At 47.1% G+C, this 23,170-nt stretch overlaps 2 protein-coding genes across 5 annotated transcripts in view; both read right to left on the bottom strand.

The window, feature by feature from the left end:
• Nucleotides 1–217: 217 nt before the first annotated feature.
• LOC144723624 (uncharacterized) lies at nucleotides 218–11,626 on the bottom strand. Its single transcript, XM_078602501.1, has 8 exons — nucleotides 11,396–11,626; nucleotides 10,700–10,751; nucleotides 9,447–9,520; nucleotides 8,287–8,322; nucleotides 7,344–7,421; nucleotides 5,678–5,735; nucleotides 2,055–2,504; nucleotides 218–1,301 (listed from the first exon to the last, which is right to left on the bottom strand). Exons 1-8 carry the CDS (start codon nucleotides 11,524–11,526, stop codon nucleotides 528–530), a joined length of 1,653 nt encoding a protein of 550 aa, XP_078458627.1. The 5' UTR covers nucleotides 11,527–11,626; the 3' UTR covers nucleotides 218–527.
• A 1,477-nt stretch (nucleotides 11,627–13,103) lies between these two features.
• Nucleotides 13,104–23,170, bottom strand: part of LOC144723625 (uncharacterized) — a 31,105-nt gene continuing 21,038 nt past the window's right edge. For 2 of the 4 annotated variants that reach the window (XM_078602504.1, XM_078602505.1), the window contains 4 exons: nucleotides 20,646–20,738; nucleotides 17,491–17,538; nucleotides 15,266–15,402; nucleotides 13,104–13,597 (listed from right to left, as the gene is read on the bottom strand). In XM_078602504.1, coding sequence (XP_078458630.1) covers nucleotides 13,241–13,597; nucleotides 15,266–15,402; nucleotides 17,491–17,538; nucleotides 20,646–20,738 — 635 coding nt within the window. In that variant the 3' untranslated portion in view covers nucleotides 13,104–13,240. The remainder of the gene's footprint in view (nucleotides 13,598–15,265; nucleotides 15,403–17,490; nucleotides 17,539–20,645; nucleotides 20,739–23,170) is intronic. The other 2 variants (XM_078602503.1, XM_078602502.1) reach the window with 1 other exon arrangement.

Genomic DNA, 23,170 nt, shown 5'->3' with positions numbered 1-23,170 from the left:
TAGGTCCTCACCAAGTGGCTTCTTCAGGTGAGGTGACCTGCGAGATGCCCCTGGGAAATGTTCAACTGCAGACGATGCCAGCACGAAAGAGCCGGCTTCAAACCCAGGCTACAGGTTCCGGCACCAAGTACATTTTACAAACACGTTAAAAACACAAACCGATCGGTGCATTTCAAAACGCAACCTCGGGATGATGAAATGACAAAACAAATTGCAATAAAGATCAAATGTCTTTCACAAGACGTTTTTATTTTATTCCATTAATACTGTCCATCTAAAAATATACAATTTGTAAAGCATCACACAATATATCAGTCAAGTTAACAGTATATTCGTGGATATAGTGGATACAAATCTTTTAGCTTTAAAATTATTCTATGCATTAGCGAAAAACACAACGAACTGCACGCAGTGTAACCTCAGTTTGAACTTTTTTTGTGAACGATAAAATTGCAACGTAAGGTTTAACCTTTGGAAGAAACGAAACATCAGTGCAAGGGGCTATTGCTGCAGGGTTGATCTACTCGTCAAAAATCGTCGTTGCCCTCGCCTTCATCTCGTGCCTCTGCATCGTCCTTCTCGCTTTGCGCAGGAGACATTCCCCCTTCTTTGTCGCTGCTTCCCCGCTCTGGATCGCCTTCCTCCTCATCGCCCAGCCCTGCTTCTTCGTCGGCAGAACACTGACCATTAGTCTCCTCATCCCCGATATGCAGCACACTCGTTATGACCTTCTGCAACTTCTCAATGTCCTGGGTCACCATGGTCCTGCCGAGCTTGAGCCCAGAGCCGGCGTGGACGGTCTGCGCTCCGCCAAAGAAGTCGTCGTCGTCATCAACGGCGGCAACGGCGACATCGGCGGCATCTGGACAAATCTCGCCGGCGCCGTCTCGCCCCTCGACTTTGTTCTCCGTGCCGGTGACCGGTTCTGGATCGTTACCATCCTCTCGTTCGTCCGTTACCGGAACCGTCGCCGTGTCTTCAGCCGGGCTGGAGGCACCAGCGTGCTGGCGGCTCCGGCGCCTTAAACCAGAGCCTCGCTCCTCGATTTTGTTCTCCGTGGCACCGACGGGTTCTGGATCGCCACCATCCTCTCGCTCGCGGTTCGACTCGCCCGTCACCGGAAACTTCCCCGTGTCTTCAGCTGGGCTGGAGGCGCCGGTGCGCTGGGGGCTCGCTTGCTCGTCTTCGCGTTGCAAGCCGCCGAAACGGTCGTACTTCAAGTCGCGCCGATGTCGATACTTTGCCAGGAGGTCATCCAGTCCATCGTCTGTGAGAAGCGGCGATGAATCATCCAGGGCAGCCTGGCCGAGGGTGACAAGGCAATCGCTTAATCATTACGCGAACATCGGTCAATGCTCGGACCACGGCCGCCGAGTACCGCAGTAACCCTCAAACATGTCAACGTGTCGAGACTCGGCGCGTCTCCCCTGTACAAATTCCCATGGGTCGGTGCTCATCTGCATTGGCGGCCCTGGACCGGTAGTGGATATACCCGAGGGCCAGTTTAGCCATAGGACCATTGTTCAATTCTCAAATAGGTACACCGACTTGCACAGTTTAACATTGTAAATTTACTTGCAGACGAGCATATGTGTATATTTTCAAACATTCTGCGACCCAAGTTGCATTCCCGCTCACGAAACATTAACAGTGGTGAATATTTAAACTGGTCCTGGGCCTCCCCTAGGTCGACTCAGCCTCAAATGAGTACCTAATGAGGTGTGTAAACATCGCCACTGGGGAGACAAAGGGGGGCAGGTGTGGTGTTGGCCACCCACCCCCTTGTGTGCCGTGGCAAGCTTCATAGGTGCTCGCTAACAGCACTTTCCCCAAGTCTGTTAAGACTATACGGAGGATCTTTGTATTGTCTTTGTATATACAAATGCAAGAAACTCCGTTTAAAATGTTTTACTAAAAATATATATACTGTTTGGCATAATAGGAAGCATAGGTATACATGCATCATCAAATCAGTTCTCCATTAAATTCAAAGTAAACTACGAAACGCATCTTTTTTTTATAAATATACAATTAAACATTATTTAGCAACTTACATCAATATTGAAATCTCCTAGTTCTTGTTCACGTGTGCCCGGGTCACCGTGCTTCCCAGACAATTCCAGCGACGCGTCCCCGTGGCCGTGCAGGACATCGGAGGCGGTCGGCGAAGGCCGGTGCCGCCCCCCTCTCCCGTCGCCGGAGCTCCCGGGCACGTGTCCCGGCGAGGCCTCGGCGCCCGCGCCGTTCCAGCGGTCGACGGGGCGGCGCGAGCGGTCGTGCTGGCCGTGTCCGTCTCTCGTGCGGCGCTCCTGAGCAGGGCGCGTAGGTGAAGTGCCGCCGTCGTCGAAATCATCGCCGTCGCGGCGGAGCGAATCGCGAGAGCGGGCGAGCGGACCGTCCGATCCGTCGGGCCTCCAGTCCCGCGGCGGGGAGTTGCCCCACTCCCGCGACTTCTCCATCCCGAGATCGCTCTTCAGCACCTCCAGCATGTGGCGCATCTTGGTCTGCATAACGGAATTGCATTCATTAGCGGCGGCGGCGGCGTCGTCGTCGTGATCAGTCAACATTACTACCGGCTGTGCAAAATGTAACAGCTTGCAAAAATATCAACGAGGAGAAGTCACTAATCCTAATATTTGGGAAGTATTCTGACAAAAGATGGCAGATGCTCGAAGGAGATTAGCGCCACGATTGCCACGGAAAGCGGAATTGAGCAAGAGAAGAATGCTGCTGCCAAGATGAACGAGCAGAGCGTTGAAGAGGTGAGTGAAAACCCTCGTATGCAGCGTAGTGTTTTATCCAGCAGAAACTTGGAGGAGATTCTAGAGCCAGTTCAGGAGGAGAGGAGTCTCAGAAAATGCTAAATGTGGATTGGACACATTCTAAAGAGGTGAAAGTGCCATGAAGGAAGTTCTGCAAGTAAGGATGTTTGTTGGCAAGATGCAAAAAGGAAGAAAACGGTGCCAGCTTGACAACTTGGATCAGTTCTGTACAGTAAAATGATTAAGAAAGCTAAAGATCGGACAGGATGGAGGGGGTAAGCCAAGACCTGCTCTCTCTTTAGCAGAAGACTCAAGAGACGGCAGAGGCCTCAAGAGAGAGCAGAGGCATCCATCTATTAGGAACTTATTAGGTGTCCCAACACACGACTCTCCTGATAATCCGGTGACTTGGTGGGAATTTTATGGATTATAAACATTCCTAGCAGTCACACACGTGGGGTGGAGTGAGCGGTGGTGCAGTGGCTATCACACTGTGCTATGAACCCGGCAACCCGAGTTTGATTCCCAGCTAACTTCAGTGATATCTGAACTGGTTCAGTACACCGCCCCCCCCCCCGCCCCTTCACCGACAGGCACTGACCAGCGTCGTTAAGATCTGATAAAACAATGCTCACAAACAATTGCGAAGGCCTTCATCCAATCGAGGATTGTCAAAGGGCTGAACATACAGTCCCGCCACGTTTAACGCGGTAGACGCATTTCTGAAAAGTGCCGCGCTAGCCAAAAAAAACACATTAAGCGAGAACGATTTCCCCACGATAAATAAATGTCACGATAATATTTGGCAAGATACGATATTACGCACACACGGTAAAGATGGACTGACAAAGAAGTAAGATGAGGGTACGCCGCCGCGTACCGCATCATTCCGCGGGCATACCCAGAATTTCCATACCGCTCAGCCGCGCGCAAAGCAGTTCATGGTCGACCGCTCAGAAACTGCGTTACAACGGTGCATGGCTCCGCGTCACAATGGTGCGTTTTCCCCAATGGAAGAACCTCGTTATCGCGAAAACGGGTTGCATGAACACGCATTACCGTTATTACTACATTACCGCAAACGTTTTTATTGTAAAATTCACTAAGACCATAAATGGTTGGTAATTGCTTAAATGATTAATAATTATTTATTTTAAACCAGGTATGAACCCATTGAGAAAAGCTTGCTAACAAGGATGCCTGAGGATTAATTCAAGTGTTGGCAGAAAGGAAATTGGTCCCAAGACACTGGTGAAATTGACATAAAATATTGGCATTGCAGGAATGTCACTCTTTGTGGAATTGTCTCTTGGCTAACACAATTGTCACCAGGCACAAATATCATTAGGTACAAAATAAGTGTAAACTACAAATTGTAAATGTTTTCTTTAAAAAAAACTTTACCTGGAGAAAAACCGAGCCGTTACACGGCCCATTATTAAGCGACGTTAAACAATCGGGACTCTCGCAGGATAGACCCCAAAAGCCACGAGGGCGAGGAGAAAGCCAAATTTTGCCTCCGACAGCTACGTGATATTTTGGCAGCGGGCAATAACAGGATGCACGTGCATTCAATTCGTCCAGTTAAAACGCTGATGCTTGTTTTGAGCCTGTTGTTGTTGCTGCTGCTGCTGCTGCAGACAGACGGCCGACTGCTTAGACGACACAGCACAAGCGATTGCTTATGAGCAAAGCAGCAGTTGTACACAGCCAAAGCGACACGCAAACAGATCTAATCTCGGGGATTAACAAGAACTCTCCCCCACCCCACCACCCCCCATTAGCTAAACGAATCTGCTTTTTTTCCAGAACGCTTGCATTAGGTGTGGTGTGGCATATTCGATTAAATCATTTATTTATTGATGGCTTTAGATGTAATTCATGTTAACCTAATGACCGCACATTATGCGTGGGCTCTGGAAAAAAATAATAACCCCCCCATCACCGCCCCCCCCCCCCACACAATGGAACATTTGGCGAATGGCAATGGCATTATATTTAACCTCTCTTCACCTATCGTGCAGCCAGATAAGCGACAAATGTCGCTGGGTCCGAGGAGCCATCAAAACACCCCTATAATGTCAGTGGTACGTTCCAACAGATGCGCACAAAATAACGGTGAATTTAGAGCACCCATTCAGGAGCGGGTCGCACTAAATCACAGGGGAGCTCATAAAGCATAGTTTCCACGTATAAACTAATTAAGGGTCATTGTGGAGCACTATGCCATATGTAGCAGAACATTGTTCCGTGTCTCAACATAAAAAATAAAATATATATGTTGCGTACAGCAGGTCAACATTGTGCAGATGGAGTGCTTTTGCCAATAACATCTGGTAACCCAGCAGCATTCGTTGAACAAGCATGACTTTGCTGACGAGTCCCGGAGGGTGAAAAAGCAGTTCAGAGTTTGCGTGTTTAAATACATGCTGCTAGATCCCATTGGTCTCGAAGGACAACATGCTAATGGGACTAAAACACTTCTATTTTTACGTGGAGACCGACCAGAGCTCTGGATATATTTGTTTCCATATACATACTTTCAGCGGAAACGCATGCCTCAATGCGAGACGCTCCAGGAACACTTTTAACCTGGATTAACGCTGTGACCACTGAACTCTACGGGTGGTAGGTCATGGTAGAACCTGGCGATTTGTCACGCCTGCAGTCAGTCACCCGAGTCATAGAGCACGTGACTTCACAGTAATCCTCTGCTACGGTCTACTCACAAAACCTATTCAATTTGGCCCACCACACACTGCCACGGATTAGGGAACCATCGCACGCATGTGCAGAAACAAGACGAAAACACTCATCTCCCCCCCCACTCGCCCCCCCCCTCCATGCCGCCTTTCCAGATGTATCAGCGACGATCCCCCAGCCCAGCCTTGAAAGCTCTCGCGCGCAAAGCTCACTTCTTCAAGACGGTGTCTGTTTTTCTCCACGTGTCTCTCAAACACTCTTACGAGGACCCTGCGGGAGCAAATAAAGAACAACAAAAAAAAGAATGTTGACAAACGCTGGCCACGTGTAACGAGCGTCGCGGGGAGGGGGGACAGCCCTGCGCAGACTTAAACAAGGCAGTCAGTCTCGAATACTCTTACAAACGCGAAGCCGTCCCCCGACGTCTCGGGGCAAACTCAAAGATAGATTCAGAGACTGATCCCTTGAGAAGAAACACCGAGTCTCAGAGAGCATCCCCTGACGGGGGGGGGGGGGGGCCAAGGAGGTCAGGCAGCAGATGGTGCAACGAGTGTGCCGTCATGTGACAAAGAAATGAAACGGATGGAGCAAAGATATCCGTCCACCCCGAGATGATTTACAGAAGACAATTACATTTGTTTGCTTTCATTACCTTTACTAGGTGTGTTCGTCAAACACAACTTGTACAAGTGGTACTGACGCAACCCTGAAATGTCATGCTCACGTCACTGCTGCGATAAGAGCCTCCACTCGAGTGAGTTCTAGACACCAACGACGGGGAGTATTTGTGTCTACTCTTTCACGCTGGCCAGACGTCTTGAAAGAGGGTGAGAGTACCCAACACTTTATCCCACCCACACGCAACCTGCCGATCGTCTGCGGTGTCTCTACTCATATTGCTGGGTGGACCAGTGGCTGGGGGTGGCGGCGGGTTTAAGAAACTTGCTCGTTATTTCAACTGCCGTGCCGGGAGATCGACCCCGATGACCTCTAGAATACGGGTCTAGCGCGCTTAGCATTACAGCACGGCAGCATCACGATGGGGCAATATTTAAAACACGCATACGGTGGATTTGGCAGTCTCTACACAATTAGGAAAATACACGGTGTGCCTTGAATAAGGACGTTTTCCAGGTGAACGGATTAATTATAGGCTCATTGCTTTTGTTGGCTGTGAAATTGGCTGCTATATCGAATGGTTGAAAATAGCGGTGTACCTTTCATTGCACAAAGGACAATGCACGTGACTACTAATAGATGGTTTAAAAATAAGGCAACAATGAATTATTTTTTACTTAAGTTGCAGTGTCATTTACGACGAAAAGAAATGCTAAATTATAATCAAAGCAGCATATTTTGGTGATAATACCAGTTTAATATATAATTCACAGGTTGACCTGTTTGCTACTACCAGAATGTTTTACGTGAATAAACCGGCATTCACATTTTACAATATTACAGTAGTTACAATGAAAACTATAATAATGTAATTCATTTATTCAGGACAGCCACACTGACTCTCAATAAAAAAAAATTACAGAAGGCTCCTCTTGCATTTGGGTGTCTGGCTATACCTATTTAAGGAGGTTTTGCATGCGGAACGAAACGGAAACAGGCGGAGAAAACCCACACATACGAGGGGATAACATCTCATTGGTCCACAGGGGTGGGTAGGTTAATGGACCCACTTGCTGTACTACCAGCCTCTGGCCACCTTGCGGCCCAGCATGTGTGGGAGTTTCACAAAGCCACGTGTTTCTACCAACCCCTGCCTTATATATTTTGGTCCACAATTGTATGCCACCATTCCCAGCAACAAATGACTACAAAGTGAAAGTGTGTATGAGGCTCATGTAAATGACTGGATTGCTTTCTTACGAATTTGAGAACAATCCCATTGCCAAGATGTCATCGGTGACCTGTCCAATAAACTGCAAGTATTTCAGCTCTTCTTCTCTGTGGGTAAGAACAACATGGTAAGTGTACATAGATTAAGTGTACACACAGATCAATTCAACAACACTGATTTAATACTCTATTTTCTAAGCCTTGTTAGTCAATTAGCAATGTGCTATGAGCAGAAAGGCACAATCAAGACAGATATTATAATTGTTTTTTTCCCTTTTATCTGGCAACAAAACTGACACCTTTTTTACAAGAACTCATGTTTGCATTGACCGCAATACCTGCGGTCGGAATGAAAACAAAAAACACAACTCTGATAATGTATGCACTGTCCTTGAAATTGGTTGGTCCACACCCGAGACAGCTTTTCTTAGAGCCTAGTCTCACATGGTGTTGGACCAGATGACGCAAAAGGCGCACAACTCAAAGACAATGTACCATCAGAGTATGAGAGTTCGGGGTAAGCATTTACACCATTTGAACCTCCTTTGCCAGTAGCAAAATATGATCAGTTTTTTTACAGATATTTTTGAAAATTTTCAACACCATGAGTAAATTTGTATACTGGCAGGGCAAGGCATATATATAGTCAGGTGCGTGTAAGGCATTGTGGAGCCATGCTCTGTCCACTGCTGGATGTAAGAGCCACCATGCTGATTCCATCACCGCCCACAATGGAGTCGCAACACAGCTGCAATGCATCTCGCGCCACATGTAAGTGCTGCGCACCAACAGATGTGACTCCACTTGAGTGCCGGGCATCCACAGGGGAGCGAGTTCACTTTAAAGAGAAGCCCTCCTGTGTGTGCAGACACTAATACTCTCCTCCCCACTATCCCCCCCCAGTCCCCGCTACGCAAGTCAGCCTGACTCAAGCACACAAAGGAATGTACCAAATGCACGAGACACCACTTACTGTAAACGTGCCCTCTCCGCTGCAGCTGACTTGGGCCTAAAACCAACGACAAAATATTTATATTTAGAAGCCGGTGGGTGGCAGCCCTTTGAGATGGGTCATTTCCCTTATAAATGCCAATTATTTTAGAATGCCAATTGTTTTTACGTCAACTGTTTAGCCAGGAAACCATTGCGAAGATTCAAGACTTTTTTTTTCAGGAGGTTCCCGAATTTACGATCTCTGGCCAATTCCGTGAAAGAGCGGTTTGGGGCTTCGCGCAGCGGGAAACTGGAGAACACTGAGAAACCCCCCACACGTACGAGGGCTAGCGCTCTACGCTTGCCACCTCCTGGCCAGCTCGCGCAGCTCCTTGGCGAGAGAGTGCTGTATAAGAACAAGCGGAGACAAGTTTCGTTTGCAAGGGACAACCATAGAAATATGGTGGTGGGGGGGAAAAAAATAATAGGGTAAAACACGCGTGTAAACAAAAACATTGCAGACAACAAATAAAACACACCACTATCGCAGTACACTCATGTATGGTGCTTAGCTATTAATTAAGCAATTTATATTTAACAATAACTTGCTGAATGTTGTTATTGCCATTATTTTATTCCAATTTCACCAGTCTTCTAATCTAAGTTTCCAATTTTTTTTTATTAAGTCCCAGGCCTCCGAGCTAAAGAAAGCTTTAATGGGTTGCTGCCAGGTTTAAAATAAAGATAATAAACAATGTGATCAATTAGCAAGCAGTTGAACATGTTCTCTAGTGAACGTTATCAAATAATTCAGTAATTTCAAATAATAACCACTCCCCCTCCCCTCACGCGGGGTCCCCACGTGGTTGGGGCAGCGGATCCTACTTCACCCCTCCTAAGAATGGTGTCGACGCGCCGATCGGGAGCTTCCACGGACATTATATACGTTTAAAAAAATAACAACAACGTAGGGACCTTTGTCAATCCACTGTTGACTGGCGACGATGAAGAATGCCACAAATATATTCGGCGTAAAATTTTTAAAAACAAAAAACATCGTAGAATGCGCACACATTTCCAATCGCGACACCTACCGCAGCGCTTGGCTCAGTGTTTTCCACAATCGCTTCCACCGATAAAATCGTGCGGCAGTATCGTTCGTTGTGCCAAGCACGCAAATGCCAGCACCTGGAAACTTACCCCGGCGCAAGACTTGTGGCTTGGAACCAGTCCCGTGCCCGCACGGGGGCTTCTAGCCCCTCGGTGTACCTTGCCTGGAGTCGCCAAACACGAGACCACAAATCATAATTTTTTGCCGATTTCCTCCCAAATGTTTTATCCAGATTATGCTATCGGTGTCGCGTCACGGGACGGAGTATCCTATCGCAGGGCGGTGCAAAACTTAGCGCTGGAGAACAGCCCGTGGAAGCGGACACCACAGAGCTACTTCAGAGACTCCTTCACGAGACCTCTGGTGCCGCACAGCGGTGTGCAGCGCCTTTCCAGCCAGACGGCAGTGCAACCCTTCAGTGTCGTCCATGGAAGTGGATACCACGAAACTACTTCTGAGATCCCTTCACGTCACGTCGCGTCCACACAGCAGGGCGCAGCATTTTTCCACAGAGCAGTGCAACCCTTCTCGTGTTGGAGAATGAAAGCAGAAGGTAAACAATGATGAACTTAAAGGCATTGGATTGATGGATGTAGAGACCTTTGTCAATATACCGATGGAAAAGGGTTCTTCTCCATTCCATACGGGTCGTTAGGGTCATACAACAGTGCGCTGGTAGGTGTGGGTTGGTGAAGGTTGGGGAGCATAGAAGTACAATACAGAGATTAATTTTGCTACACTGCCCTCTGCTGACCACCACAGAGTAGCTCCTTAGCCACTGATGACAGCCTGGAGTGCGCAACGCTTACCAATCTAAGCACTTTCCACACTCAAGCCTGCTTAGCTTGACAAGAATGGGTGCATTCTGGGTGATTTTGTAATTGGTGAACAATTAATAATGAAAAAATGCATATGAGACAGCTATGCAAAGGTAGCCCAAGCCCTTCCGCATGTGGCATAGTTACTTTAGACCAGGGGTGGGGAACCTTTTCTCTGCCAAGGGCCATTTGGATATTTATAACATCATTCGCCTGTTATATTTGGTCAAACATTTAATTAACTCACCGCTAATGCGATGGCTGGAACTGCTTCTCTTTGGCGAGGCGTGTGATGTTAGCTGGTATTGATGATGTTGCTACTTGCAACTGCTTGTCCAGGTTTGCTCCTAGATTTATTGAATTTCGAGTCCCGCCTGCGGTTGCCTTGGCAGGGCCAGACTAAATGATTTCGTGGGCCTTATACGGCCCGCGGGCCAGACGTTCCCCACCCCTGCTTTACACAATAAGAATGGTCTTGTTTTTTTTTACTGAAGCAGAGCAGTGGAGCAGGTAAGTGAACACACCTGTTCCAGCACCCAGCGTGCATGATTGGCGTCCGTCTGGTACATATCCTCGCTGCACAGAGGGCATCAGGAGGCATAAGAGAGATACAAGACAATATATGTACAAAAGCCACTGCCAGGGCATAGAGACAGTCTAAGCAGAGACTAAGCTATCTGATGAGCTAATTTAACATCGATGGTCTTTGCTCTGGTCTTTCATCTCCATATTTTGGGCAACACTTCGATCAATTCGGGCAATTTTCGGTGAGAAAAGTCCCAAATAGCAGCAACACAACTCTACACTCAAATCTGGTTCGTATTGAACCATCATCACGAGAACTACAATCTTGACTTAAAGCTTTCGTGACTGCAGGAATTCATACTCTTGGGTCTTTCGGTAAAGTCACGTAGATAGGTTCAAAGAAAATAACAAAAAATAACAAAAAACTACGACGTTTCCATCTCAACACAAGACTTGTGCTGCGATCGAAACGTCGTAGTTTTTTTTATTATTTTTTGTTATTGTCTTTGAACCTATCTACGTGACTTTACCGAAAGACCCAAGAATATGAGAACTATAATGCCGCACCGTTAAGGATAGACAGATGGACAGAACGCTTTCAATCCAAGAAGGAATCCGTAAAAAAAAAAACTCGTTAAAAACATAAAACCACCCAACGTCTGAACGCGCCACAATGACCCCCGCCCCCCCCACACCTGTCGGGGTCCGTCTGCACGTCCCTCTCCACGAACGTCTTCCCGGGAGGCGGCTGGCGAGCTCGGCGTCGGGGCGGCGCGTAGTGCCGCGTGCGGGCCAGCAGCGCGGCGCTGGCGTCCGACCTGAGCATGCGCGGCGTGAACGGTCGCTCGGCCGTCGTGAACGACTCGGCGTGCTTCTCCAGGACGTCGCCGCCCGCGAACGTGCGGCCGCGAGCGTCGCGGTACGGCCGCTCGGGGGCCGAGGCGGCGCCTGCCGTTTACGGGGGGCACAGCCAGGAGCGTCAGCAGCCTTCGAGGAGGTTTCCGTGCGCGTTCGCTGCTGCGAGTGTTCTCCAGGCTGCTGCGTTCGCTGCTGCGAGCGGTAATGTTGCGGTTATCCCGAGTTCGATTCCCGCTCACAGCCAACACCGGCGACAATTATCTGAACCGGTCCTGGGCCTCCCCTAGGTTGATTCAGCCTCCAAGGAGTACGAAGTGCGATGTGTAAAAACTTCCCCACTAGGGGGACAAAGGCGGCCGGGCGTGGTGCTGGCCACCCACCGCCTTGTGTGCCGTGCTGGCCTTCATAAGTGCTCGCTAACAGCACTTGCCCCAACAGTCTGTAAAGGCTATAATGAGAATCTTTGTTTCATTTCGATTTAAAACTTTCGTGACTGCAGGGATTCATGTTCTTGGTTCTTTCGGTAAAGTCACGTGACTTTACCGAAAGAACCAAGAAGAATGAGAATCTTTGTCTTTGTTCTCTCCTTCACGTGGGGGTTTTCTCCGGGCAGCGGTGGCTCGGCACGGAGAAAAGGCGCTTCGCCGGATGTCACCGGTGCGGTAAATAAAGGATTGTTTAGCTGCCATCTATGGGTTAGGCCCGCGGATCACGATGTCACAGAACTACTGCTCAAGTCATGTCAATATGAGCGTGGCTCCACACATTAGACAACCTCGCAGGCAAAATGTATAAATCAGTAATGATGTCGGAAGTATTTCTCATTTTATGTTAAATATGGCTTATTCACGGAATAAGGTGATGGTTTTGACACGCACATGAAACTGAATGCCCCATCATCTGAGTAAGTGCGACACCATGGGATGTTATGAGCAATTATCCTCTCTCAAACTAATTTGGACCAACTATTTACATCTGTATGACAGTGCTCGTTGGTTGACATATGATGCCCAAGTAAAAAAACCAGAATAAGAATAATCATTACCCACATTTTTAATGGATTTGAATTGTAAAGCCAGGACTCTTTGTTCACCTTCTCTTCCATACGCTCTACAAAAAGTTATTTCCACTGCATAAAAAACTAAAAATGTTGGGTCTCAAAGATGGAATAAGATAAATAAATATTTCCAATGACAGTTCTATTTTGCAATGACAGTCCCATTAGTGATGACCTGCATCAATCATTATTATTTAGATGTTGTGCTGTTCATCTTCTTGGTTCTTTCGGTAAAGTCACTGAGAAGGGAAATAATAAAATAATAAAAATAAAACATAATCAAATACAATTCTCAGTTTGTGAGAATTGTATTTTATGATGTTTTGTGAGAATTGTATTTTATGATGTTTTGTGAGAATTGTATTTTATTATGTTTTGTGAGAATTGTATTTTATTATGTTTTATTTTTATTATTTACCCATGTGGGTAATGACTTTGTGAGAATTGTATTTTATAGTTTTATTTTTATTATTTTATTATTTCCCTTCTACGTGACTTTACTGAAAGAACCAAGAAGATGCATCCCTGCAGTCACGAAAGCTTTAAATCGAAATGTTGTGCTGTTTATATGATTGCCCTGTACAGCATCTTCAGATGGTCTCTCACTTTAATTATTTAACAACTTTCAAAACAGCTTAGAAATGCCTTCATCCGGCAGTGGACTGATCACGGTTGACGATGACAAGGGGGAAGGGGGGCCCAGGGGGTGGGGGCAGGGGTAGGCAGCTGGGCACTCGCCTGCGGAGGGGCAGGACAGTAGGGAGCGGGCGCGCTGGGAGCCGGGCAGGGACGCGCCCCCCCCACCACGCTGGGATCCGGCGTGACGCCGCAGGTCGGCCCAGCGCGCTGCGTCGCGCCCGTGCACCAGCAGCAGCGGCGAGGGCGACGAGGAGCGGCCCGCGTCGCGCGGCGCCTCCGCATACGACGGGAAGCCCGACGACAACGCCAAGGCACTGCCGCACCGCGGCGGAGGAGAGGGGCTCTGTGGCAAAACAAAGCCATATACGAGCTGTACTACCCGGCTTCGCCCGGAACTTGGATCCACCACGCCTGGCCGCCTTTGTCTCCCCAGTGGCGATGTTCACACACCACAGCAGTTTCTCGTTTGAGGCTGAGTCGACCTAGGGGAAGCCCAGGAGCGGTTAAAATAATCGTCACCGGTGGTGGCCGTCAGCGGGAATCGAACTCGGGTCGCCGGGTTCGTAGCGCAGCGTAGCGCTAACCGCTACGCTACAATGCGTTACGCTTCCACATGCACGGGTCACGTGATAGATATGACGTCACAGCTTACTTGCCATGCAAAAAATATATACATTACTGAGCTCCCCCCCCCCCCCCCAAAAAAAAAGTGTATTTTTATAATTTTTGCATGGTGTACAATCTGGAAAGTACCCACATGGCAAATTTCAAGTTTGTTGCATGTTGGGAAGTACGCTAAACATTTTGAACAGACACACATAATCACAACTTTGCCTTTTATATATATGTGGAGATATATTTTTTTACCAGGGAAGGCCCACTGAGCTACATAGGTTTTTTTCAGAAGCAACCTGGCTATCGTAAATGATAACTCAACAAAGTGGCTCGTCTTCATGTGGAAATTTATATTTGGACTGCATGAATGATGATTTTAAATGTGGAGGGAAAAACCGGAAGACCCGGAGAAAAATCCACGCAATCACAGGAAGAACATGCAGTCCAAATATACAGGCAGCAGGAGGTCGTGGATTCGGGATCGAACCAACGACCTCTTGTATACCAGGCGAAGTAGTTCACATCTCGCTACCCTCAATATACGAGTCAGAAATATGTATGCACGTAACCCCGTAGGCTCCAGATTACAAGATGATCCGTGAAGTCAGATGCACTCAACACTTTTGTCCTGTTTTAAAAATACCGGTTACACCTTAACACCTACCGAGATAAGAGAAACACCCCCCCCCCCACCTTTTGCTTTAAAAGACAGGGAAAACAACAGGACATAAACCTTGGAATATGATCATGTAATGTTACGAGGCAGGGTGCGAGACCCTAGGGGGGGAATGATACCTTTTCAATAACTATTAAAAAAAACAGACCTACCCTGATGAAGGTGGGACTCAGCTCATTGGGGCACCACGGTGGCGAGATGTTAACTACCTCGCCTGGTATGCAGGAGGTCGTGGGATTTTTCCCCGACCCAGATGCCTGTATATTTGGAGTTTGCAAGTTTTCCTCGAAGTTGCGTGGATTTTTCTCCGGGTCCCCCGGTTTTTCCCTCCACATTTAGAAACATGCGTTTGGAGCATTTAGCTGCGATACATTTCTACTTGATAAGTCACTCCTTTGAGCTTTCATTTTTGGCCGGGTCGCTTATGAAAAAAAGCTTTATATCTCAGTGGGCCTTACTTAGTAAAATAAAAAATAAATTTAGCTTTTTAGTTGCATTGCTTGCGGAAACGCTTCAGAGACGCATAGCACCATATATCCTCATCCCATCTTAACTCCATATCTCCTGCTCCCTCCCATCCATTCTCACTGCTGGATAATGTGGAAATGTGAGAAACCCTGCCAACCCCCTGACCTAATGCGTCGTGGGAGCGAGGCAAAGGGGTTGAGAAGTGTAACGCGGCGGATAAAACGCGGTGCTCTCGCTCTGTCGCTCACCCACCCATGTACGCGACGGTGATGCGGTGCGAGCGGAGGCTGGCCGGGAGCCCGAGCGAGACAGCGACGGGTTGCTCCGCAGATCCTTCTCTGCGTGACGCACCTCCTTTCGCAGCCACGCCCGCCGCTGCTGGTCCCGGTCTGCGGCCGTGCAAAGTCATCGCTTTCAATTTCTGCATGTGAGTACGTATGTATGTATGTTGAACTTCTCACGCACAATATGGAACCAACCGAGCTAATCGGAGGCACGGGGGAAGGGCAATAAACTAAATACAAAAAGCAGTTCTGAATAAATGAGTTTAAAATCTAGATTTAAAAGCGCATAGCTCTGGTAGCTTCCTAATATCGGAAGGAAGAGCATTCCAGACGGCCGCAGAAGCGCATCTGAGAGCTCAATGCGGCGACCGTCTTTGTTCGATGGCTAGCCAAATGCCGCTGCTGTGAGGATGACACCAGATCAGCAAGGTATTGTGGTTCATTGTGGCAAGCACTACTTCATTGCCTGTCAAGTTTGTTCATCACATTAATAATAATAAAATTATATTCGAGTCGTCAGGTTGGAATAATCTAAATAAAGTAAAATATAAAATTAGATACTACTTAGGTTTTCGTGGCTGTGTTGTAATAAACTAAACTAATTTTTTTTTATTGTAACAGGTAAGGCCCACTGAGCTATATAGCTCTTTTTCAGAAGCAACAAATGATAACCCAATAAAGTGGCTTATCATGTGGACATTTATAGCAGCCAAACACTATCAACACATGTTTCTAAATGTGGAGAGGATAACCGGAGGACCCAGAGAAAAATCCACGGGACCGTCGGGGAGAATATGCAAACTCCAAATATATAGGTGGCAGGGTCGGGATCGAACCCACGACCTCCTGTATACCATGCGAGGGAGTTAACATCCCGCTAAAGTGGCCCTCGCCCCACGTGCTGGGAGAGAAACATCAGACATCATGCCGAACAACTCGCAGCCCGACTCAAAAACACTTCGGAGATGAATATAAAATGGATCTTGGTGGTCTGGGGCCATCAACTAGCTATACATGAAAATCTGGTTTAATCGTAGCCGATGGATGGATTAAGCCCTTATCCGAACCCAAGTTATCCGTGTAGCCTCAGTGCTGCCACATGCTCATTATGACCTCCCACTCCTCTCTTCCCCATGTCACCCGGCCACCTGCCAAGCAAGCAATTCTCAAATTAGGTTCACCCATCCTCAAGAGTAGCCCGTCTAGCAGTATATTGCATTGAGATGTAAATTCTGTTTAGTTGTTAGGGGGAGGCAGGCAACAGGATTGGAATGTGAAAACTGCTAGGTCAAAGCACCCATTGTTCAGAGAACCCTGCAGACCATCAATTAAAGTAGTGGATTTACCCTTTCGTTTATTTTTCACAAGCAAGTGTGAACCAATGGGGTCTCATATTCATTTTGTTGAACACATGTTTTGATAACTAACAGACGTTAATAATTGCAGAGTGTACAGATGACTCCACTGAAGCTAATTAGGAGGGCAGATTACTCAAAGGCTAAAATTGGAAAATTTTAAATGAAGAATTCAACCTTTATTACAGATCTGAAAAATATGTTTTGTTTGAGTGTCTAAGAAATGTTATTAATGGCCTTGTGGAATCATGTTTAATGGATAGAAACTTAAGGACAGACTTCAATATTAAGGATCTCGTCAGCAGTCAGGCTCGCCAAACAAATAATGTTTTACCAGATTGTTACTGGAAAGCGTTCTTCCTCTAAATGCCATGAGTTCTGCCAGTGGCAATACACAATATTGGATAGAGTGCAAATGAATAACATTGCAAACACACCAGATTGTGCTAGCTACTGGGTATAAACAACCACGGTGCCAGTGCTTCCCACAGCGAGTCATCTATTTAACGTGCAAAGTGTAATTATGAATCCACCACCTGGACAACAGTCACAGTACCCAATACTGGGGACTGTTAAACAATCCCAGGGCCGATTCCATTACATCAAGCACTTCATTTGTCGATAATGAAATACGAGCACTGCACCGAGCACTTCTGAGTGCAGCACTTCCTAAAGTTGTTTAATGGGGAAAGAAAATACAAAATATAATTGCCGCTTTCAAACTAAATCCGATTAGTGGTTAACACCTGATCTGCGAGTGCACTACATTGACATCCGAGCCACATTGCGATGAGGAATACCCACATCCGCCCTTGTTCATTCCTGTAATGGTACTTACATTTCACGCTAGTCAGTAGGCTCTTGGGCAGAGACGAATCGACAGCCGCTGTTGTGAGAGAACACGACATCACGCCACCATTAAACGGACACGCTCAGAGGTGGTGCCTCGTGCATGTACATCCGGGTGCGGTGGTGTGTGCCGGTAATCAAGAAACCTTTAGAGTATGTATGTTGAACTTCTTTCGCACCGTACGTAGCCAACCATGCTAATCGGAGATGCGGATACAACGTAAGAGGCAGTATTGGTAGATCACGAAGAGAACACATGCTAGGTACCCATCTGGAAAGTCATTGTTGCATGTAGCGCTTGTACCATGCTGAGTAGTTCCGACGGACGTACTCGTAGACGGAGGTAAGTTAAGGGCTTCTGCCAGGGTTTATTAAAGCTGTTACAATATTCCACAGGGTACACAACTCCCAGGGGCTCGGGGTCCTACTCTGAGTCCGGGTCCCTGCCGGCTAGCTCCGGTCTCTCTCTCTCGTCGTGTCGGATCGTGGACTCCGCCGACTCCACAGACCGGAGAGAGAAGCACCTCTACGGCTACCACCGGCTTCTCCCCAGACTCCCTATACGATCCCTCTCTCTACCCCTGGTTCCCTCTTCACCCTGTTTACTTTACCCGTTCCCACAGTGACCCCGCTTACGTCACGGGGTATCCCTTAAGTACCCTAGGAGACGTGACGTCATGTGCACTGTCCAGCGCGCGTGACCCCACGTCCCGTGACGTCATCGCACTGGACAGCGCACACGACGCCACTACGCTCCTCTACTCCTCTACACTTATACAATCAACGAAAAGAGTTGCTGGGCAATAGGGCTCCGCTCGGACTCCCAATATGAAACTTCCCGGCAAAATCAACCAGACGGCAATCCTCAATTTAGCTAGTTCAAATGACTCCCACGATTACAGGGAGCTGCACGCTTTCACTTGGGCCACCCTCGGGTCCAGTCATGATGTCACTTGATCAAAGCAGAACACAGAAGCTCCCAGGACGTAGAGCGAAACGTCTGACACCGTGATTGACACCACGTGTCACAACCCAAAAACGTGATAATTGATTTTTTTACCCTTCTATCTGGCAACAAAACTGACACCTTTTTTACAAGGAGTCATGTTTACATAGACCACAATACCTGCAGTCATAATGCAAACAAAAAACATAACTCTGATAATGTATGCACTGTCCTTGAAGTTGATTGGTCCACACCCGAGACAGCTTTCCTTAGAGCCTAGTCTCACATGGTCCTTGAAGTTGATTGGTCCACACCCGAGACAGCTTTCCTTAGAGCCTAGTCTCACATGGTCCTTGAAGTTGATTGGTCCACACCAGAGACAGCTTTCCTTAGAGCCTAGTCTCACATGGTGTTGGACTAGATGACGCCAAAAGGCGCACAACTCAAAGACAATGCACCATCAGAGTATGAGAGCTCGGGGTAAGCTACAGAAGAGACGTTCAACTTCCAGGATGTGGGTTTTTATGCAAAGAAAATGCATAGACTATTCCACCGAAAATGTAAATGTGCTTGGCATAGCATAACCTTCGACAAGAATTTATTCATTCTTGTTAAAAATAAGGACATGTTTACGATCGCTGCCCTCCTGCCGCGTATAGAAGGGAGGGGGGCTGGGGAAATGGAGTGAGGTAACGAGCCCATGAAAATGTGCTGCTGTGCAGCATTGGAACAACAATAATCGAGTCAAGCTGAGCCGCTCTTAATACAGCCCATGATTGCTCGGTCTGCATTGGAAACGGTTGTTAAAAAGTAATCATCGGATATGCTGGTACACACAGTGGCGCCCACTCTCAAACTCCACCACGAGCGATTTGACATTTAATAAATACCACTCGCTCGAATGTGCCGGCGACGCTGGACTAAGACGCCGGCCTAAGGTTTCAAATCATTTGAGCAAAACATTAAATTAGAGATCAATAGACTGCAGAAAGGAACGTGGGAGTTAATGGACTGCAAAACAATTACAGGGGCACAACATGAGAAGACAAACATGCCCCATTTATGGTGTACAGCTTATGGGGAAAAGTGCTGTTACTGAGCATCTATTAAGCCGAGTAGAGTTCGTAGCGCAGCGTACAAACCACTCTCCACAATTGTAACACAAAAGACAAAGATCCGCCGTATAGCCTTAATAGACTGTTGGGGCAAGTGCTGTTAGCGAGCACCTATGAAGGCCGGCATGGCACACAAGGGGGTGGGTGGCCAGCACAACGCCCGGCCGCCTTTGTCTCCCTAGTGGTAATGTTTACACACCGCACCAGGTACTCATTTTAGGCTGAGTCTAATAATTGTTACTGATGTTGGCCATGAGCGGGAATCGAACCCGGGTGGCTGGGTTCGTAGCGCAGCGCGCTAACCGCTACACTTCCGCTCTCCACACACACACAAACACACCAAGACAAAAATCCAAACTTTCACCATAAGATTCTAGATTTGAAGCTTTCGTGACTGCAAGGATTCATATTCTTATGTTTTTTCGGTAAAGTCACGTAGTGATTTTTATTTTATTTTACTTTTATTAATTTTAATGTTTTTACCTACGTGACTTTACCGAAAAAACCTAAGAATATTTCACCATAAGAGTCCACAATTGCAAATTCTATTCGGGGAGCACCTACTAAGGCTGGTGTAGAGCACATTATGAGGTGGTGTGGCCACTACCTTGCGTGGCCTACTTAAGACTTTCCAGTGTTTCAGCGGGTACTTATTTAAAGGCCGAGTTGACCTAGGAGAGATCCAGGAGATTTATGTGCCACTTGCCAGTTATCTGTGGGCAGGGAATCAAACTTAGGTTGCCACTGCAACTTCACATAAAAGGACCCTCCGTATAGCCTCAACAGATTCTTGTTAGCAAGTACCCATTAAGGCTGGCATGTCATATGACGAGGTGGTGGAACCACAACCAAGCCAGTCCACCTTTTTCTTTCCAGTGCTCATGTTGACACACTACATCTGCACTAATGTAAGGCACTTAGAGGAGGCCCAGGACTGGTTCAGATACGACTTGCCACTGATGTTAGCCATGGCTGGGAATCCAACTTGTACTGCCCGGTGTGTCGCACTGTGGGTTAACCACCGTGCCACCACCCTGCAGGCACTCACGCTCACACAGACACACACACAAAAGATTCTGCTACCTTTGGCTGAAGAGATGCGGTTGTAATGCGACGTCATTTGGTCCTCGATCATCATCTGGCTCGCAATTCTGCTGGAAGAGCCAGGGCAAAATGCTGCTCCATGGAACACAAAGGGAACACCACAGGCATCACCACCGTAGGTTACATTACATGCAGGGAAACCTGAACCAATACAAACCCACCCGTGTGAGACAACATTCCAAACACTATCAACAACAAAAAACACCAATACATTTGTTAATAACGCTGCCACAGTGGCGAGATGTTAACTACCTCGCCTGGCATACAGGAGGTCCTGGATTCGACCCTGACCCAGAATATTTGGAGTCTGCATGTTTTCCCCGTGGTTGCGTGGATTTTTCTCTGGGTCCTAAAGTTTTCCCCTCCACATTTAGAAACATGCATTTGCAGTATTAGGCTGCTATAAATATCCATGTCATAAGCCACTTCGTTGAGCTATCATTTGTGGCCAGGTCGTTTCTGAAAAAGGAGATATATAGCTCAGTGGGCCTTACCTGGTAAAATAAATTAATAAATCTTGCTCACATCACTGCTGATATGAGCCTCCACTAGAGTGAGTTCTAGACACCCACTATGAGGAGTATTTTGGTCTATTCTTTCATGCTAGCAAGACATTTTGAAAGAGGGTGAGAGTACCCACACTTTATCCCACCCACACGCGATCTGCCAATCGTCTGCGGTGTCTCTACTCATATTGCTGGGTGGACAAGTGGTTGGGGGGGGGGGGATTAAGAAACTTGCTCGTTATTTCAACTGCCGTGCCAGGAGATCGACCCCGATGGCCTCCAGATTGCAGATCTCGGTGTGCTTAGCATTACAGCACGGCAGGATTACTCGTACGATGGGCAATATTTAAAACATGCGTGCAGTGGATCTGGCAGTCTCTCACACAATTAGGAGAATACACGGTGTGCCTTGAATAAGGACGTTTTCCAGGTGAACGGATAAATGATAGGCTCATTGCTTTGTTGGCTGTGAATTTGGCAGCTATACCGCATGGTGGAAATAGCGGTGTACCTTTCACTGCACAAAGGAAACGGAACGTGACTATAAATACACGATTTAAAAATAAGGTAACAATGCGGTTTTTGAACTTAGGTTGCAGTGTCATTGAGTGAAGAGAGTGGTATATAACATTTTTATAAATAAGTTTCATTTGGAAGTTTGTTTTAAATGGCAAATCTTTAACCATGATGAATGTCGGATTGGAACACCATATCCTGTGATTATGCACGCAGTACACAGGTGTTCCAACTGTACATCAAGGTGCATACAACATCTGAGGTCAAGGTGAACATCTTGATGTTTTTTGTCTTTAGTTTGCTGCTGTACTCAAGTACCACGGATCTCCCTTGTAAAATAGATGGTCTAACTGGATAAACGCGATCATCCGTGTAACTAATCACTCAAACTGAAAACCAAGAGATGACAGCTTTGCATTCTGACACTGCTATCTGGTCTTTCGTATCACCTGGAATGCACCAGATCTTGTCAAAACTGAGACGCTAAGCAGGGTTGAGCCAGGATTTTTGCGTGGATGGCCCACTACCATCCATGAGACAGATATTGTAGGCTGCTGCAGGGCTACCTTGTCAGCAGAGGGCAATGCAGAAAAACCCATTGTTGTATTGCTCAAGTACGGTCAAACAATCCACAAAACCCACGAACTTAACTGAACTAGTTGTATTTTACCAGGTATGGCCCACCGAGCTATGTAGCTCTTTTTCAGAAGCGACTTGGCCACAAATGAAAGCTCAACGAAGTGGCTTATCGTGTGGACATTTATAGCAGCCAAATACTCTAAACCGCATATTGAATCTAAATGTGGAGGAAAAAACTGGAGGACCGGAGAAAAATCCACGCAACCACAGGGAGAGGGCATGCAAACTCCTGATATACAGGCGTCAGGGTCGGAATCGAAACCACAACCTCATGTATACCTGGCGAGCTGTTTAACATCTCGTCACCGTGGCGCCGCTCGAGTGGATGAGGCCCTTGTCCAGCAGAGGGCTGACAAAAGTGGCTTAGAGGTAAACAACTTTGTGCCTACTCACAAGGTGTCAGTTTTTGTACCAGTTGAAAGGGTAAAAACCTATTACTATATTTTGCCACTGGTAAAGGAGGTCTCATAGTGTAAATGCTTACCCCGAGCTCTCAATACTCTGATAGTGCGCTGTCTTTGAGTTGTACGCCTTTTGACATCATCTGGTCCAACACCAATGGAGACTAGGCTCTAAGAAAAGCTGTCTCGGGTATGGACCAATCAACTTCAAGGACAATGCATATCATTATCATCATCAGAGTTGTTTCTTTTTGTTTGCATTTTAACTGCTTGTGTTGTGGTTATTGCAAACATGATACCTTGTATAAAGGTGTCAGTTTTTGTACCAGTTGAAAGGGTAAAAACCTATTACTAAACTTTGTGCCTCATTATGATTTTATTTTCCACCGCCAATATGAACAAAAAGTAAAAACGACGCAGAGAGGGTGATGTCAGGCTGATG

This window comes from Lampetra planeri, chromosome 18, assembly GCF_965212315.1.
Source record: "Lampetra planeri chromosome 18, kcLamPlan1.2.h2, whole genome shotgun sequence".
Classification (NCBI taxonomy): domain Eukaryota; kingdom Metazoa; phylum Chordata; class Hyperoartia; order Petromyzontiformes; family Petromyzontidae; genus Lampetra; species Lampetra planeri.
The sequence above is the reverse complement of the archived record's forward strand: the minus strand, read 5'-3'. Positions and strand labels throughout refer to the sequence as shown.